We start from the raw sequence: 18,656 nt of genomic DNA, 5'->3' as shown, positions 1-18,656 counted from the left end.
CAATGATATTAAGCGGCTACCAGTTACAGGATCACAATAGTAAAAGATGTTTATTAGCTTCACAATCAATAGCCAGACAAAAAATAAAAGATAACTACAATTGCAAGGCATTATGGAAACATGATTAATCTAGCAATATAAAATAATTACATACAATTTGGGGAGTTACGTAAAGTGCTGTGATAAGTGTAAGTGCATACATGCACATGTTCTCATCCACCCAGTCAGTCTAAGTCTTGCGGTTGGTGTATTTAATTCATTTACATTTAAGTTAATTTTCCATATGTATGATCCTGTTACCATTCTCTTAATTGTTTTAGGTTTATTTTGTGTATGTCTTTTCCTTCTCTTGTGTTTCCTGCCTAGAAAAGTTTCTTTAGCATTTGTGTAAAGCTGGTTTGTTGGTGCTGAGCTCTCTTAACTTTTGCTTGTTTGGAAAGCTTTTGATTTCTCCATCAAATCTGAATGAGAGTCTTGCCGGGTAATGTGTTCTTGGTTGCAGGTTTTTCTTTCTTCACTTTAAATATATCATACCATTCTCTTCTGGCTTGTAGAGTTTCTGTTGAGAAATCAGCTTACAACCTCATGGGAGTTCCCTTATATGTTATTTGTCATTTTTCCCTTGTTGCTTTTAATATTTTATCTTTGTCTTTAACGTTTGTCAGTTTGATTACTGTGTGTGTGTCTCAGTGTGTTCCTCCTTGAATTTATCCTGCCTGGGACTCTGCACTTCCTGGACTTGTTTAACTATTTCTTTTCCATGTTGGGGAAATTTTCATCTATTATTCGAATATTTTCTTGGGTCCTTTCTCTCTCTCTTCTCCTTCTGGGACCCCTATAATGCAAATGCTGGTGTGTTTACTGTTGTCCCAGAGGCCTCTCAGTCTGGTCTTCATTGTTTCCATTCTTCTTTCTATATTCTGTCCTGTGGCAGCGATTTTCACCATGCAGTCCTCCAGGTCACTTATCTGTTCTTCTGCCTCAGTTATTCTGCTCCTGATTCCTTCTAGTGTATGGTTCATCTCTGTTGGTTTTTTAGTTCTTACAGGTCTTTGGTAAACATCTCTTCCATCTTCTCCATTCTATTTCTGAGATCCTATGATCTTTACTATCATTATCTTCACTAACATTATTCTGAATTCTTTTACTGGAAGGTTGCCTATCTCTGCTTCATTTAGTTGTTTTTCTGGGGCTTTATCTTGTCCCTTAATCTGGGACATAACATAACCCTGTGATTTTTCATCCTGATTAACTTTCTGTAATGTGGTTTTCATTCTAGCCACTGTGGGATTGTGGCTCTTGGCCCAGAGAATGGACCTATTCCCCCCGCACTGAAAGCATGGAGATGTCTAGATATAATTTGGGCTAAACAACTGGACTCTCTCTCTCAGTATCCATGATCCACTCCCAACCATCCTTGCTCCTTCTCATGACATTTTTCCATGTCCAAGAACCTAGCTCAGAAGAAATACATAGAGTGCTGAGTAAGGGAAGAGTCAGAGCCTTGAAGTCTCAGAGCCCTAAAACTGGGTCTAGAAGATTCTATGTGTTGGGAGTGGGAGATGGGCTTTACAGAGTCTCCAGATAAGTTCTGAGGATACCAAGACTTATTCATGGAGTATAAAGGATTGCATAGGGAAACAAGGGACAAGCCTATCAGGAAACTTCTGGATACTACATTCCAAGTACTGTTTTATGAACACAGAGAACAGTGATGATCAAGATAGCTGGCATTGCCATCCTCAAGAAGATTCTATTTAATAGGCTGGAAGCAATCCTACCAAGTCCCCTCAGCCCAAGAGAGATACAGTGATAAAGAAGATCTAAGTTTGCCAAGCCCCCAGGGAGAGCTCTGTTGTACCTGGAGGGACAATATGTGGACACTTGGCTTGTGGTCTATCAGACTATGAACAGTATATGACAACATATGCTACATGGGACGACTCAGATACCTATACGAATGAAATACAATTTCTCAGGACCCAAATTTCTACTGCCTATATATATATATATATATATATACATACATATATATATATATATATATATATATAACTGTTGTTGTTGTATTCCTTTATTCCTGTCATATATTTGCTTTCTATGCATTATTAATTTCCTGTATGTTTATCTCCTTTTCCATTAGACTGTGATTTGGCTAAGGGACTAGTGTGTGTATATATATATATATATATTTTTAATATAATCTTATATAATATTGCATATCTATATGTGTATAGTTAGGCTTTCCAGGTGGCTCAGTGGGTACAGAATCCACCTGGGTTCAATCCCTGTGTGGAAAAGATCCCCTGGAGGACGGCACAGCAACCTACTCCACTATTCTTGAATGGAACATCCCATGGACAGAGGAGATTGGCAGACTACAGCCCATAGGGTCACACAGAGTCAGACACAACTGAAGCGACTGATGTGCACTCATGCATACATATATATACACAGTTGTTGTGTGTTGGTTTCCTATGAGCATCTCCTGTCTACCTAACTAGATAAGAGACTCCTTGAGAACTGATAAAATTATATTATACTTTGGGAGCTCAGTTCTTCCCCATAACTGCATCTGAGCTTTAGATATAAATGTTTAGTGGTTATTAGATCTGTGCATGTTTGTGTGTGTGAAGAAGAGAATCAGATTTTTGGGTAGATTGAAACTAAGAGAAAATCATTAGGTCAACCAATTGTGCGTGCTATGTCGCTTCAGTCATGTCCGATCTGTGTGACCCTATGCACTCTAGCCCGTCAGACTCCTCTGTCCATTGGATTCTCCAGGCAAGAATACTGGAGTGGGTTGCTGTGCCCTACTCCAGGGGATCTTCCCCACCCAGGGATTGAACCCACGTCTCTTTAAGTCTCTGCATTGGCAGGTGGGTTCTTTATCACTAGTGCCACTGCTCAACCAAGGAGGACTAACAGTTCTAGATGAGGATATGTTTGTCTCCAGGGTCCACAGTTGAGAAAGGGTGAGAAGTGAAGGACAAGGAATCAGTTAACCATTAGTTCATGGTGGAGAATAAAGATAAAGAGGACAAAGAGTGGTCATGCGGGGTATGGGCAGTTGGCATATAGTCTTTGAGTTCTGCCATACTCACTCTCACATATTGCCCCTGCATCCTCGCTGTGGGAGCAATCAAAAACGTCTTCCAGCTGGTCACATTCAATCAATTTATCTTCCGTCCCATTGCAGTTGACGTCTTGGATGAAGATTTTTTGTTTTTCATCTGCCAGTGGCTTATACAAATTACCACTGGGTATCCCCTTGGCTGCTCCACAGCCCAGCTCCCGGCACACCACTTCCACATCTTTCATGTTCCAGCCGTCATCACACACAGTGCCCCACTCTCCATTCCGTTCCACTTCCACCCGCCCTTCACAGCGATGGGGACCTCTCACCAGTCGCACTTTGGGAGAAGACTCTGCAAAGAAATGAGATATTGGCTGGAGATTAGGAGTGGCCCAGAGAGTACTCAGGCATGTATGCAGTCTTCTTGGAATTCTTCTACCACTGTCAGGATGTGGAGAACTCAAGGGTGAGAAAGTAAGGGCCAAAAGGGAAGACAAGGAAGAGGAGCTCCAGGACTCCATCTCTGAGTTCTGGTTCTGCTACACTCTTTTATTATTATTATAATTTAAACTGTACTTTTACTTGGGCCTTGGTCAAACTTGGAAAAACAGGCTTAATATCCCTACCTTTGGATTTGGTACAAACAAGTGCTTCATATGATTATTTCAAAAGTATGTTTTCTAACAGGAATTAAGATGCACCATGCTCTAATGATCATGTCAATAAATACGTTTCATAAAATTTTAGTTTCTCTTGTAATTCCCTTCCAGCCATACAAAGTATAGCATATATACATGCATTTTTGTCTGAAATTTGAACAAAATCTGCATTTCAGTTAATAATACTGTATCACAAGTTAGCTCCCTCTTTGTTTGGGTTTTCTTAACATCATAGTATTCCTTTAATTCTCAGAATTGGATTAGAACTTTCAAGCCTGATTCAGTTGTTTTTTAATCTAAGATAATAAACTTTTTAGATTACCAGCAGTAATCCTAGATGCCAAAATATGTGGAACTAAGTCAAGGTTTTGAGTGAATATAAATTAGAAATCTAGCATTCTATTCATACTAGGTCAAACAAGTGAAGGCAAAATGTCATAAGTGTTTTATCTAGGCAAAATAATCATATATTTTCTAAAATATATATATTATACAATCTATATATATATATATGTATACAAAAGGTTTTCTACTATGCTTGTTGAAGGCTTGAGAGAGAACATCAAAAAAGAAAAAAAGACTGAGAAACTGGAAAACATAAACTAAATGAAACACTGAACATGAAATAGAAAAATTGAATCAGACCAGATAAAAGTAAAAGGTCATCATATATCCAGTTGTTTTTAAACATGGTGGCTCATTAGAAATACATCCGGATCTTTGGAGATAAAAAGCAGTCCCTCAGCATTTGCATTTTTCAAAAACTTCCAGGATAATTCTAATAAGCATCTGGATTTTGAAAAGTGACTACAGGTTTTTCTATTCAATGGTAGATTTAGTGATACGGAATTCTTTCATTTCTCTGTTGACCAGAAAAATGGCCAATGATATTAAGCGGCTACCAGTTACAGGATCACAATAGTAAAAGATGTTTATTAGCTTCACAATCAATAGCCAGACAAAAAATAAAAGATAACTACAATTGCAAGGCATTATGGAAACATGATTAATCTAGCAATATAAAATAATTACATACAATTTGGGGAGTTACGTAAAGTGCTGTGATAAGTGTAAGTGCATACATGCACATGTACTCATCCACCCAGTCAGTCTAAGTCTTGCGGTTGGTGTATTTAATTCATTTACATTTAAGTTAATTTTCCATATGTATGATCCTGTTACCATTCTCTTAATTGTTTTAGGTTTATTTTGTGTATGTCTTTTCCTTCTCTTGTGTTTCCTGCCTAGAGAAGTTTCTTTAGCATTTGTGTAAAGCTGGTTTGGTGGTGCTGAGCTCTCTTAACTTTTGCTTGTTTGGAAAGCTTTTGATTTCTCCATCAAATCTGAATGAGAGTCTTGCCGGGTAATGCGTTCTTGGTTGCAGGTTTTTCTTTCTTCACTTTAAATATATCATACCATTCTCTTCTGGCTTGTAGAGTTTCTGTTGAGAAATCAGCTTACAACCTCATGGGAGTTCCCTTATATGTTATTTGTCATTTTTCCCTTGTTGCTTTTAATATTTTATCTTTGTCTTTAACGTTTGTCAGTTTGATTACTGTGTGTGTGTCTCAGTGTGTTCCTCCTTGAATTTATCCTGCCTGGGACTCTGCACTTCCTGGACTTGTTTAACTATTTCTTTTCCATGTTGGGGAAATTTTCATCTATTATTCGAATATTTTCTTGGGTCCTTTCTCTCTCTCTTCTCCTTCTGGGACCCCTATAATGCAAATGCTGGTGTGTTTACTGTTGTCCCAGAGGCCTCTCAGTCTGGTCTTCATTGTTTCCATTCTTCTTTCTATATTCTGTCCTGTGGCAGCGATTTTCACCATGCAGTCCTCCAGGTCACTTATCTGTTCTTCTGCCTCAGTTATTCTGCTCCTGATTCCTTCTAGTGTATGGTTCATCTCTGTTGGTTTTTTAGTTCTTACAGGTCTTTGGTAAACATCTCTTCCATCTTCTCCATTCTATTTCTGAGATCCTATGATCTTTACTATCATTATCTTCACTAACATTATTCTGAATTCTTTTACTGGAAGGTTGCCTATCTCTGCTTCATTTAGTTGTTTTTCTGGGGCTTTATCTTGTCCCTTAATCTGGGACATAACATAACCCTGTGATTTTTCATCCTGATTAACTTTCTGTAATGTGGTTTTCATTCTAGCCACTGTGGGATTGTGGCTCTTTGACCAGAGATTGGACCTATTCCCCCCGCACTGAAAGCATGGAGATGTCTAGATATAATTTGGGCTAAACAACTGGACTCTCTCTCTCAGTTTCCATGATCCACTCCCAACCATCCTTGCTCCTTCTCATGACATTTTCCCATGTCCAAGAACCTAGCTCAGAAGAAATACAGAGAGTGCTGAGTAAGGGAAGAGTCAGAGCCTTGAAGTCTCAGAGCCCTAAAACTGGGTCTAGAAGATTCTATGTGTTGGGACTGGGAGATGGGCTTCACAGAGTCTCCAGATAAGTTCTGAGGAAACCAAGACTTAGACATGGAATATAGAGGACTGTGTAGGGAGACAAGGGAAGAGCTTATCAGGAAAGAAATTTCTGGATACTACATTCCAAGTACTTTTTTATGAACACAAAGAACAATGATGATTAAGATAGCTAGCACTGCTATCCTCGAGAAGATTCTATATAATAGGCTTGAAGCAATCCCATCAAGTCCTCTCAGCTCCAGAGAGATATAGTGATAAAGAAGATATAAGTTTGCCAAGCCTCCAGGGAGAGCTCTTTTGTACCTGGAGGGACAACATCTATATTTGTTGCCAGTGGTCTATCAGACAATGAACAGTATATGACAACATGGGCTACATGGAATGACTCAGACACCTGTATAAATGAAATACAATTTCTCAGGGCCCAAATTTCTACTGCCTACTTTGTCTCAACTCTGCACAAACTCCCTAGAACTTGGCATCAACCCCAGAAGTAGTTGGGTGAAAGATGTCTGACCTGGTTGATTTTAAACTGCATTGAGAAGTTTATATTTGGTTTATTCATTTGTTCTTGTTTCTCTCCTCTTCATCTATACTTTCTTGAGGGAAATGACATGAGGACTGGAAGTGAGAGACAAAAATTAAAATTGAACTATAAAAACTAAGAAAAGTCCCCATTGTTGCACTCTGAAGTTTAAGGCATATATATATAATTCAAGAAAAGCCATCTGGAATAACTTCTGGATCATTGTAACTAAGATTAGAGTTTGGATAGGCATTATTGTATGCTCTAGCAAATATTAGATATCAGGATCATACACAGGCTATTTTATTTTACTTTGAGTTATAAAATTTGGGGGTTACTTTTTATTTGGCCATGCCACATGGCATGTGGGATCTTACTTCCCCAACCAGGGATCAAATCCACCACCCTGCATTGGAAGCATGGCATCTTAACTGCTGGACCACCAGGGAAACCCTCAAATTCTGGTTTTAAATAAGTTTTCCTTTCCACGGAGTAGAGGACTAGATCACATTGTAGGAGAGAAGAAATGTGTTTAAGAGAGAGAAAGAGATTGTGTATCAAAGCAGTGCAGCTAAAGGGAAAAGAAGGGCTGAGAAGATTTAAAAGCTAGAGAGAAGAACAAAGGAGCTCATCAGGGAAGTTGTGTCCTAGACAGTGTTTTAGCCTACTTTATTAGCTGAGGGCTTGAGAGACAAGGACCCAGGGTGGGTCCTCCCTCTCTGGGTATAAAGAGAGCAGCTGTCTCCTGGCACTTGCAGCAAGGCATAACTCTGGAGGCCAGAGAAGAAAAACCAGGTCATCCGTGTATTGGACTGGGGCCCAGAAGCAGCATATCTTTAAGGAAGCAAATTGATCCAGCAGGGTGTAAGATCCTCCACCTTCATAGCAGAGTTTACAGCTGCCCCTCTCTCATAAAGCCTCTACTATCAAGAGAAAGAATAGGCTGAAGAGATAATGTCAAAGGAACTCATAATCCTCAACCAGTTCCCTTGATTTTTGGACCATCAGAGGCTTCCTCTTCCACAGACTAATTCTCTTTGTACCTCCCCATTCTCTCCTCAGTGGAACCATTTGTGCTCTGCTGAAAGACCCCTTGAAGAGGTGGCCAGTGGCCACTGAAATCCAGCCTGCACTCTGCTGATGAAACCATGAGGTGCACAGAGGCTGGTGCATTTCTACTTCAATGATAACATTAAAGTTGGCAGAGGGACCAGGAAGTAGTAGAATATAGAAGGGCAGAAGAAAGTTTATTTCCCAGGAGGTGAGGTGTCTTCTGAGCCTGAAAGAAAGCCATCTGTTTTGTTAGATGATGGAGCTACAGCTGGGCTAGCGTCTTGGGTCACACAGGCCAAATGGAGAGGAATCCCTTTGCAGTTTAAACGACTCAAATTTTCTCTAAGTTTTGGAAGTGCAAAACTACCCATACAAGACTGAGTAGGTGGGTTGGGAAACCAGAAAGAAAATCTACTAGTGCTCTTTTGAACCATAGCCTCTCTCCCTGGCCCCAGGAAATCAAAATTTCCACTCTCCAGAGCTGAAAGTCCACCCTCTTAGGACCCCAAAAAATCTTACCTAGAAGTCCAGGTCCAGTGCAAAAGCCTGAGCAAATAAAAAATAGAGAAAGAGAGAGAGAAGTGAATGAGATCAAGTAGTCAATTGCCAAAGCTTTGCTCAAAAACACAACTCTCTGTAAACTTTTGTTAAACTTTGTGAAACAGAAAGGTAATTACACAGCCTCCAAGGTTAGACCTTGTTGAGACCTCCTCCTTCTCCTCCTAGAATGACCAGCCTAGAAAAGCACAAGGATGCTGACTAAGAGCCAAAAAGACCCACTCTGCATGGCTAACTAGACCTATCATGTTCCATTTCCATCTGATGTTGGCTCTACCCCAGGCATGGATAGATTTGATTTTCGATTTTAATCTATTAGATTGACCGGTGATGACCACCTAAACTAGAAGTGTGGTGATGTAGTATCTGAGTCCAATAGGAAAACATGTTGGAGGTTTCTGGGAAGATGTGTTGGGGCCAGTGTGAGAGAAGCAAGAGAGACTCCATCTGGAAGCCTGTCATCCATCTTAAAGACTGGATGTGAACTGGGACTGAACCCTGCCCAAGAGTGAGAAAACCGTTGCTAGTGCAAACCAGGTCTGCTGGAGACTTCCCTCCCTACAGATGACAAACGGAGATTGTAGTTGAGGTCAGGCTGCCCCGGTTAGATTAACCATGGAGATATCCTCCTTGATGTATAATCATTGCCCCCCCCCCACCCTTAACCTTAATTGTTTGTTCTCCTAGGACTTATTTGTTGTAAAACTCAGTCATATACAACAAAGAGGTTGCTAACATGTAACCAGTCACATAGCAGGGTGGGGGCGGGGGTATAAAACTGGGCCTCTCAGAAACATCAGGGTCCTTGTTGGGAACTATTCCCCTTGGACCCGCTGGCGTAATAAACTGTACTCCACTGTCTTGAGTTTCCTCCGAGGTATGTTTTGCGACTCCGGATTCCACAAGAGATGCATGGTTGAGGGGGATAAAGATGTCTTGAAAAGCATATGAGAGGGTAACAGACAGGAAGGCTAGGGGTCTCCAAGTGGAAGAAACAAACTACAGGTGTCAATTTTTTTTTTTTTTCCCTTCTCCACGCCCAAGGTCAGGGGCGGCCGCCGAAAGGAGCAACCCCGCTTCCAAGGACCAGTGGCTGCACAGACGCAGGAGGGCCTAGAGGAGCTACTCCACGTTCAAGGTCAGGAAGGGTGGCAGTGAGGAGATACCCTTCATCCAAGGTAAGGAGCAGAGGCTGCACTTTGCTGGAGCAACCATGAAGAGATACCCCACATCCAAGGTAAGAGAAACCCAAGTAAGATGGTAGGTGTTGCAAGAGGGCATCAGAGGGCAGACACACTGAAACCATAATCACAGAAAACTAGTCAATCTAATCACACTAGGACCACAACCTTTTCTAACTCAATGAAACTAAGCCATGCCCAGTGAGGCCACCCAAGACAGGTAGGTCATGGTGGAGAGGTCTGACAGAATGTGGTCCACTGGAGAAGGGAATGGCAAACCACTTCAGTATTCTTGCCTTGAGAACCCCATGAACAGTATGAAAGGCAAAATGATAGGATACTGAAAGAGGAACTCCCCAGATCAGTAGGTGCCCAATATGCTACAAGAGATCAGTGGGGAAATCACTCCAGAAAGAATGAAGGGATGGAGCCAAAGCAAAAACAATACCCAGTTGTGGATGTGACTAGTGATAGAAGCAAGGTCCAGTTCTGTAAAGAGCAATATTGCATAGAAACCTGGAATGTCAGGTCCATGAATCAAGGCAAATTGGAAGTGGTCAAACGGGAGATGGCAAGAGTGAACGTCAACATTATAGGAATCAGCGAACTAAAATGGACTGGAATAGGTGAACTTAACTCAGATGACCATTATATCTACTACTGTGGGCAGGAATAACTTAGAACAAATCTTCTAGCCACCATGGTCAACAAAATAGTCCAAAATGCAATACTTGTATGCAATCTCAAAAATGACAGAATGATCTCTGTTCGTTTCCAAGGCAAACCATTCAATATCACAGTAATCCAAGTCTATGCCCCAACCAGTAATGCTGAAGAAGCTGAAATTGAATGGTTCTATGAAGACCTACAAGACCTTTTTAGAACTAACACCCCCCAAAAAATGTCCTTTTCATCATAGGGGACTGGAATGCAAAAGTAGGAAGTCAAGAAACACCTGGGGTAACAGGTAAATTTGGCCTTGGAATACGGAATGAAACAGGGCAAAAGCTAATAGAGTTTTTCCAAGAGAACACACTGGTCATAGCAAACACACTCTTCCAACAACACAAGAGAAGACTCTACACATGGACATCACCAGATGGTCAACACCGAAATCAGGTTGATTATATTCTTTGCAGCCAAAGATGGAGAAGCTGTATATAGTCAGCAAAAACAAGACCTGAAGCTGACTGTGGCTCAGATCATGAGCTCCTTATTGCCAAATTCAGACTTAAATTGAAGAAAGTAGGGAAAAGCACTAGACCATTCAGGTATGACCTAAATCAAATCCCTTATGATTATACAGTGGAAGTGAGAAATAGATTTAAGGGACTAGATCTGATAGACAGAGTGCCTGATGAACTATGGAAGGAGGTTCGTGACATTGTACAGGACACAGGGATTGAGACCATCCCCATGGAAAAGAAATTCAAAAAAGCAAATGGCTGTCTGAGGAGCCCTTAAAAATAGCTGTGAAAAGAAGAGAAGTGAAAAGCAAAGGAAAAAAGGAAAGATATAAGCATCTGAATCTAAAGAATAGCAAGAAGAGATAAGAAAGCCTTCCTCAGCGATCAATGCAAGGAAATAGAGGAAAACAACAGAATGGGAAAGACTAGAGATCTCTTCAAGAAAATCAGAGATACCAAGGAAACATTTCATGCAAAGATGGGCTCAATAAAGGACAGAAATTGTATGGACCTAATAGAAGCAGAAGATTTTAAGAAGAGGTGGCAAGAATACACAGAAGAACTGTACAAAAAAGATCTTCATGACCAAGATAATCACAATGGTATCATCACTCACCTAGAGCCAGACATCCTGGAATGTGAAGTCAAGTGAGCCTTAGAAAGCCTCACTACAAACAAAGCTAGTGGAGGTGATGGAATTTCAGTTGAGCTATTTCAAATCCTGAAAGATGATGCTGTGAAAGTGCTGCACTCAATATGCCAGCAAATTTGGAAAACTCAGCAGTGGCCACAGGACTGGAAAAGGTCAGTGTTCATTCCAATCCCAAAGAAAGGCAATGCCAAAGAATGCTCAAACTACCACACAATTGCACTCATCTCACACGCTAGTAAAGTAATGTTCAAATTCTCCAAGTCAGCCTTCAGCAATACGTGAACCATGAACTTTCAGATGTTGAAGCTGATTTTAGAAAAGGCAGAGGAACCAGAGATCAAATTGTCAACATCTGCTGGATATCGAAAAAGCAAGAGAGTTCCAGAAAAACATCCATTTCTGCTTTATTAACTATGCCAAAGCCTTTGACTGTGTGGATCACAAGAAACTGGGAAATTCTGAAAGAGATGGGAATACCAGACCACCTGACCTGCCTCTTGAGAAACCTATATGCAGGTCAGGAAGTAACAGTTAGAACTGGACATGGAACAACAGACTGGCTCCAAATAGGAAAAAGAGTACATTAAGGCTGTATATTGTCACCCTGCTTATTTAACTTCTATGCAGAGTACATCATGAGAAATGCTGAGCTGGAAGAAGCCCAAGCTGGAATCAAGGTTGCTGGGATAAATATCAATAACCTCAGAAATACAGATGACACCACTCTTATGGCAGAAAGTGAAGAGGAACTAAAAAGCCTCTTGATGAAAGTGAAAGAGGAGAGTGAAAAAGTTGGCTTAAAGCTCAAAATTCAGAACTAAGATCATGGCATCTGGTCCCATCACTTCATGGGAAATAGATGGGGAAACAGTGGAAACAGCATCACAGTTTATTTTGGGGGGGCTCCAAAATCATTGCAGATGGTGACTACAGCCATGAAATTAAGACACTTACTCCTTGGAAGGAAAGTTATAACCAACCTAGAGAGCATAGTCAAAAGCAGAGACATTACTTTGCCAACAAAGATTCGTCTAGTCAAGGCTATGGTTTTTCCTGTGGTCATGTATGCATGTGAGAGTTGGACTGTGAAGAAGGCTGAGCGCCGAAGAATTGATGCTTTTGAACTGTGGTGTTGGAGAAGACTCTTCAGAGTCCTTTGGACTGCAAGGAGATCCAACCAGTCCATGCTAAAGGAGATCAGCCCTGGGATTTCTTTGGAAGGAATGATGCTAAAGCTGAAACTCCAGTACTTTGGCCACTTCATGAGAAGAGTTGACTCACTGGAAAAGCCTCTGATGCTGGGAAGAATTGGGGTCAGGAGGAAAAGGGGACGACAGAGGATGAGATGGCTGGATGGCATCACTGACTCGATGGACATGAGTCTGAGTGAACTCTGGGAGTTGGTGATGGACAGGGAGTCCTGGCGTGCTGCAATTCATGGGGTCGCAAAGAGGCGGACACAACTGAGTGACTGAACTGAACTGATACAAAATTAAAAAGAGGGTTCTTTTAAAATTCTGTGTTGCCATGACAACACCTGGTTCCACCTAAACTTAATTTTTCTCAAATCTGAGCTAACCAATGCATTTTTCTTATGGAAATGTTTTTCTTAAGCTATGTTAATGTATTTACTTTATTTATCTTTCTTCAAGTCGATTCGCCTGACTCAGAACACATAATGGCTCAGCACATCAGTATGTTTTACTCATGGAAGTGTTCTCTTCAGCTATGTTAATGAAACTATGTATTTGCTTGGAAATCTGCCTTTCTTCAAGATTAATGTCAATTGTTCTATGGCCCGGGATGACTCACCTTGTGTCAATGCTATCTCAAAATGCATGTTGTGGGTGAAGGGCCTGGTGTCACTCTCAGCTTTGAGGCTTTTTTTTTCCTCTCTAATTAGCAGCTTGATAATAGGTATACAACTCCTTGCTCAAAACTATCAAGGGTAGATACTAGGAAAAAATTCATTCACATATTCAGTTACTTTCTCACTTAATGTGCCTTTATTAATGTATTTGTTTGCTTGGTGGTGTATGAAGCAATAATTCTTTCTTTAGCATGGTAATAATACACTGCACATTGATGTTTTCAGAAATACTTGGGTATACTCATAAAAATTAAACATCATCTAGAATCTATGTTTATATATCATTCTTATTACAAAAGTTTTTCATAATAAAATAGTTTCTTATTTGAGAGCCAATGAAACAGATTATTAATATGTGTTTACAGTGTATACTATAAATTATTTTAGGTATGTTATTCTGATGGTCCTTGCATTTATAAGCTTCTTGGAGAAAGCAAACATCATGTACATCCTTGGAAATCTCTCAGTGACATAACAATGTTGAGAATAAAATGTATGCTCAGGAAAAACAAAAAAAAAAAAAAAAAAAAAAAAAAAAAAACTATCAAGGGGATATTCTTCCTGCCCCCTTCTGATGTCTATGTCAGAAGCTTTCTCTATTTCTTTTATACTTTAATAAAACTTGATTACACAAAAAGCTCTAGCAACCCAGCCTCATCACTGGCCCCAGGTTGAATGCCTCTCCTCCAGAGGCCAAGAATCCCAGCATCATTCACGGTTCATAGCAGCAACCTTTCACACAGAGGAAAATGGCAGTATTTTTCTGTGTTCACTGACACTGCATTTAGACAATGGTCAGCAAACTTTTGTGTGAAAGGCCAGATAGCAAATATTTTAGGCTTCATGGGCTATACAGTCTCTGCTATAACCTATCAGCTCTGTCAACACAACCATATACATGTAAATGAATAAGCATTACTGTGTTCCAATAAACCTTTATTCATGAACAATTAAATTTAGATTTCAAGTCATTCTCATGTGCCACAAAATATTATTCTATTGGCTTTTCCCACAGTTTAAAAATGTAATATCCATTCTTAGTTTGCAGGCTGTAGTTTGCTGAACCTGGTTAAGAATGCAGAAAGCAGTTCTATGCTAATTCCCAAACTTCCAGGTTTAAGTATCAGCACATCTTTGAATGATCAGAGTTTCTTCCTACAAGGTTTCTTTGTAATCAGACTCATCTACTCATTAGGCTCCATCCTAATGCAAACTTTGAGAGATGGTGAAGGACAGGGAAGTCTGACATGCTGCAGTCCAGGGGATCACAAAGAGATAGACACGACTTAGCTACTGAACAACAGCAAATGCTATAGAGAGAGTCCTATGACTATCAGTGGTCTCTGAAACCCAGTATTTTGAACTTCAAAACTCATCATCCCCCAACACCACCCCATCTTATAGGATCTTACTGAAGGAGTTAATATCATTGGACTTCCAGCCTAGAGCTTTTTAGGCAAATCCATGTATTTCATTAACTTATCCTGGAATATTTTCTTCCAAATATTTGCTTTGCAAATAATTGGTTGATAACAACATGATTCAAAAAGACTTTGTCTGCAATTGCCTAAAACTCAAGGTTATATCATGCATAACACTCTACAAGTCTAATAAAGAACACAAAGTATGTATATATGCAAAGGAAACTGAATGTGAGGAGCCTGATAGGTGTGAAAGTGACCGAGCCCAAAGGTGACTTGAGAACTCTGTAGTGGGGTTGATCACCATGAGTATCACAGATCAGAAAGACTTCATGAAGGAGGTGCAACTGAAGATAAGCCTAAGAGATTCAATAGTAACTTCACAACAGGAGGTGGGGGACTATCTGTTAGGTAACATAAGGGGTGTATGGGCATTTAGGACTGTGACCAGCACTGTGCATAGAACACACAAATGCCCAACTGAGAGGCCAGTAGGTTTCAGTGGTATACTGGATCATCAGGAAAATTAAAATGGATGTGACTGATTAGGGAAGGGACCTAGCAGGCTCTTTTATCTTGTGGAAAGGCTCCTAACAAACCTCTGAGGAACATAACATTACCTCATAGATATGAGAATGAGATTTTGGAGGGATATGGTAACTTTAAAATTCAGACAGCTAAGAAATCAAAGAGCAAAGATTGAAATCCAGATCTCTTTGATTCCAAAATCTCAATTGACTTTAAATTAATCTGAGCAATAAGAAACTGGGAAAAAACTAGGGAAACACATGATTTGAGAGGAATCAATATGATCAAAGAAAGGTGTTTGTTCTGCAGTTCTACTTCCTTTTCTTGCTGTTACCCATGGTCCATTTATTTGTTTTTTTATAAATAGTGCATTTAGGAAAATTTGTGTGAAAAAACTATAGTATAAATTATTACTGAACTGATCATGTGAATATAGGGAAATAGAAAGTTTTCTGGTAATCAAGGTGGATTATGAATTGAGTATAGATCAAGTGGCTTTGGAATAATTATCAGATGTAGAGAAAGGAGAGTAGAGACTTTCCTTGAAAGACACTTAGATCTGTACCAGATGGGCAAGGAAAGGCTTCCCCCAATCAGAGTCCAGAGTACTCTGAAGCCTGGACCTAAAGGAGCAGAAATACTCACCAAAGATCAAGAAGAAAAACAGAACCATGTCCCAGATGGCTGAAGATAGTGAACTGAAATGTGAGGCTGGAAGGAGGCCCCACAACAGGAATATGCAGCTTTGGTTGCAAGTGTGCTGTGAGGAAGGAAAGGTCCTGTCTGTACCAGAGCCTATATCAGTCAACCAAAAATCAATGGGCTCAAAGGTCAGGACTGACAGAGCTGGATTTGCTGAATTCAGCATGTCCCAGAGGAAGGAAGGTGGCTGGAATTGGCAGAAAGGTGATGAAAACAAAAGAAAACAAACAAACAAACAAAACATCCAAAGCTGTATGCTTTGGTTCTGCTGTAATCCCAGCTCCATGGAGCTTTGCTTTAGTCCCCTCACTATGTAAACAAGGAAAACAACTCCCATAAGGAAAGGCAAGTACCAAGAATAAGGGCCATTTCACATTAGAAGATCAAGCAATGCTTGATCCTCATGTATGGTTTGTGGGGGTTAATAAGCCAATTTCAATTCTTTCCTTCCAGATGGAAGTAACTGGAAAATATAGAGGCCAAAGATCATAGAACAATTCCAAAGTTGCCCTTGAAGTCACCATAATTCAGAGTCAGGATGGCAATCCAGAGTCAAGGTGCCAATCTTTGCAAATAGGGCTTGATTTATTTCTCTCAAACCAGCTTCTCCAGTGCTAACTAGAGGGCCCAGTACATGGATCTGCTCTTCTGTGCTTGTCCTGGTTTATGCCCATCTTTGGAAACTGAATGGAAGCAGGTTCTTGTCGTAATGAAATCAGGTTGTTCTTAAGTCTAAGATATGGTGGACAGGGAGTTCCAGAAAAACATTTACTTCTGCTTCACTGACTACACTAAAACCTTTGTGTGGATCACAACAAACTGGAAAATTCTGAAGTGCGAGACCCAGACCACCTTACCTGTCTCCTGAGAATCTTGTATGCAGGTTAAGAAGGAACAGTTAGTATAGGACAGGGAGGTATATTCAATATTTGTAATAACCTATAAGGGAAAAGAATCTGAAAATATATGTGTGTTTTTAACTGAATCACTTTCTATACAGTTGAAACTAACACAACATTGTAAATCAACTATACTTCAATAATAATAATGGTGGAAAGAAAAAACTAAACAGTCTCTTGATGAGGGTGAACAAGAAGAGTGAAAAAGTTGGCTTGAAATACAGCTTTAAAAAAAACCAATATCATAGCATCTGGCCCCATCACTTCATGACAAATAGATGGAAAACAGTGAAAACAGTGAAAGACTTTATTTTCTTGGGCTCCAAAACCACTGTGGGTGGTGACTGAAGCCATGAAATTAAAAGACGCTTGCTCCTTGGAAGAAAAACTGTGACAAACCTAGACAGCATATTGAAGAGCAGAGACATCACTTTGTCAACAAAGGTTCTTATAGTTAAAGCTATGGTTTTTCCAGTAGTCATATACAGATGTGAGAGTTGGACCATAAAGAAGGCTGAGTCCCAAAGAATTCATGCTTTAAAACTGTAGTGCTAGAGAAGACTCTTGAGAGTCCCTTGGGATGGGGAACACATGTATACCTGTGGCGGATTCATTTTGATGTTTGGCAAGACTAATGCAGTTTTGTAAAGTTTAAAAATAAAATAAAATTTAAAAAAAAAAAAAAAAAGAAGAAGAAGAAGTTCAAACCGGTACATCCTGAAGGAAATCAGTACTGAATATTCATTGGAAAGACTGATGCTGAAGCTGAAACTCCAATACTTTGGCCACCTGATGCAAAGAGCTGACTCATTGGAAAAAACCCTGGTGCTGGGAAAGATTGAAGGCAGGAGGAGAAGAGGATGACAGAGGATGAGATGGTTGGATGTCATCACTGACTCAATGGACATGAGTTTGAGCAAGCTCCAGGAGTTGGTAATGGACACTGAAAACTGGTGTGCTGCAATCCATGGGGTTGCAGAGGGTCAGACACAACTGAGGGAATGAACTGAACTGAACTAATTGCAATAGCATGTAAACACAGCTATAAGAAAGGAAAGTATAAGAAACTTTGGGAACACAATTGAAGAAATGATCACCTTTATTTGGAGCTAATAATAGACTTCAGAGAGATGATGACAGTTGAACAGGAATTAAAGAATAAATAGAATGGAGAATCAGAATGAGAAAAGACTTTGTTGTCCATATGCAGACAAATGAAACAGCATTACCTGTTTACGCAATAAGAACTATTATGGAATGACTGAATCACAGACTGTGTGGTGGTCAGATGTCAGGAGACACTGATGTTGAATTTTAAAAACACTAGATGATATAAAAGTATTAGTAGGACCCGGATGATGAAAAGTTATAAATAGCTTTGTAAATGCTTATTACTCACATTCTACCTTCTGCAGATTCTGAAATGATGCAGTAACAGACACAGAATTCAGAAAAGGCTCAGAATATTAGCTTTACTGGAATCTACATTAGGTTGCAATTGGGATCCAAGAACCTATACATTTATCTTTATTCTTCAGGAGTCACACGTGCCCTACTGATCACACATGAAGGAGAAAAGACTTCATATATCCTTTGGGCAGACAAATCCACCCGAGAGCTCAAGCTTCAAGACTGAGTTATATTTCTCCCCAACTCATATGGAAAATTAAGTGAAAAAAAAGGAGAGAAAAATAAAGATGAAAGTTTTTTCCAGACTATAGTATTTTATTAACAGAGTCAAGAGCATGAAGAAAGAAAAAGGAAGCTGTTTTGGCCAGAAAGAACATTATGCTAAGGACACACACACAGACACACAAAATGAAGGACCATATGCATTTTAGAAGGCTTTCCAGGTTGTGCTAGTGGTAAAGAACTCACCTGCCAATGCCAGAAACATAAG

The 18,656-nt window shown here is 39.9% G+C and overlaps 1 protein-coding gene across 3 annotated transcripts in view; it reads right to left on the bottom strand.

Annotated features, from left to right (window-relative positions):
- CD5L (CD5 molecule like) overlaps positions 1-18,656 on the bottom strand; it is a 45,044-nt gene that overhangs the window by 8,390 nt on the left and 17,998 nt on the right. Inside the window, exon 5 of one of the 3 annotated variants that reach the window (XM_025287579.2) lies at positions 3,105-3,428. The exons of the other annotated variants lie outside the window; for them this stretch is intronic. Coding sequence (XP_025143364.2) covers positions 3,105-3,428 — 324 coding nt within the window. The remainder of the gene's footprint in view (positions 1-3,104; positions 3,429-18,656) is intronic. 3 annotated transcript variants of the gene reach the window in all.

This window comes from Bubalus bubalis, chromosome 6, assembly GCF_019923935.1.
Source record: "Bubalus bubalis isolate 160015118507 breed Murrah chromosome 6, NDDB_SH_1, whole genome shotgun sequence".
NCBI classification, from domain to species: Eukaryota; Metazoa; Chordata; class Mammalia; order Artiodactyla; family Bovidae; genus Bubalus; species Bubalus bubalis.
This window is presented reverse-complemented; position numbering and strand designations above follow the sequence as displayed.